Source organism: Gavialis gangeticus, unplaced genomic scaffold, assembly GCF_001723915.1.
Source record: "Gavialis gangeticus isolate Ggan-Ray unplaced genomic scaffold, GavGan_comp1, whole genome shotgun sequence".
NCBI classification, from domain to species: Eukaryota; Metazoa; Chordata; order Crocodylia; family Gavialidae; genus Gavialis; species Gavialis gangeticus.
Window position 1 is genome coordinate 124365000 of NW_017729024.1, and position 1374 is coordinate 124366373.

The 1374-nt window shown below is 33.3% G+C and overlaps 1 protein-coding gene across 1 annotated transcript in view; it reads left to right on the top strand.

The window, feature by feature from the left end:
* PGM5 (phosphoglucomutase 5) overlaps positions 1 to 1374 on the top strand; it is a 201287-nt gene that overhangs the window by 43685 nt on the left and 156228 nt on the right. Inside the window, exon 3 of the mRNA XM_019517663.1 lies at positions 1081 to 1227. Coding sequence (XP_019373208.1) covers positions 1081 to 1227 — 147 coding nt within the window. The remainder of the gene's footprint in view (positions 1 to 1080; positions 1228 to 1374) is intronic.

A 1374-nucleotide genomic window follows, 5' to 3' on the forward strand; every position in this document is an offset into this window, starting at 1 on the left:
GGAGATTCAGCCACCAAATTGTGCCAAATCTCCAAATCGAATCAGCACCCAAAGCTTTGCACAGTCCTAGCAGGTACTAAACTTTGCGCCATAATTACAGTGTATTAATGAATGTGTAGATGCACCCACTAGAGTTAGTTAGCTGGAGTCATTTTTCAGGGTGGAAATGTTTTTAAAATTGTAGATTGATTGTTTTTCAGGCCACAAGGGACCATTCTGAAAGTGTAGTGTATGCTATAAAACCTTTTCTAGTAACTTCTGTGCCAAGCCAAAAATGTTTATTTTACCTATACCATATCTTTTAAAAAAATATATCTTGCTTTCCAAATTAGCTAATCAAAGTCAGTCTGCAACTAAAACATGAATTCTGTTCAATTAATCTGATTAACTCCAGATCAAAGTTGCATATTAAATAATGAAGTTACTTTGAATTCCTAAAGCAGATGAATTTTGATAAACTGTCAGAAGTGTCTTTAAAGGCAAACAGTTCTATAAAACTAGTAAACTCAATACATTCATTTATGTAGGTTGATGTAAAGTTGCATGCAGTTTATAGATACTTAACCTTAATATAAATGTAAATGTTGAGTCTTCATTAGCAGGGTAGAATTGAATATTGAATTCTGCTCCTCTGGAAAGTAATTTACTTTTCCATTTAAATTTAATCATTTCAGTATTTGCAAACAAGCAACTTGCCAAATAACCATTTTAATGCAACATGCATATTAAGATTTTCTGAAGACTATCAGCAAATGGCAGATTTCCTTAACACTCATAATACATCCAGATGGTGATGGCTTTGTTCTTTTTTCCTGAAATTATTTATTTGTACACTTCATTAATGAAGCAAACCTACATAGTATATTATGGTTTTAATATTATGGTTTTTTTTCAGTGACACATGAGATCTATGCTTTTCTATCAGGAGAAAAATCCTGTATTTTAATCCAGTGCTGCTTTCTAGGCTTGTTGGTTATTGATGCATGGAAAAATAAGCAAGCAAATGTATGAATGAACTGCTTCTTTTTGTATCTGGATAGTGGGCCATCATCTGAAAAATCTTAATATTTTGTTCTTCAGGACCTGCCCCAGATGTTGTTTCGGATAAAATTTATCAGATCAGCAAAACCCTGGAGGAATACACCATTTGTCCTGATCTCAGAGTTGACTTATCTCGACTGGGAAGACAAGAATTTGATCTAGAGAACAAATTCAAACCTTTCCGAGGTATCAATGTTTGTTTATAGAAGCTGTGTGGCAAATCCATTGATTCTTATGATAAGAGTTGCTACAGAAAAGTAGTAATTTATAGTGGTGTAATTAGTGTGTAGCCGGATGTACTAAGCTTCTGTTTACATTACAGAAATTGTTTGG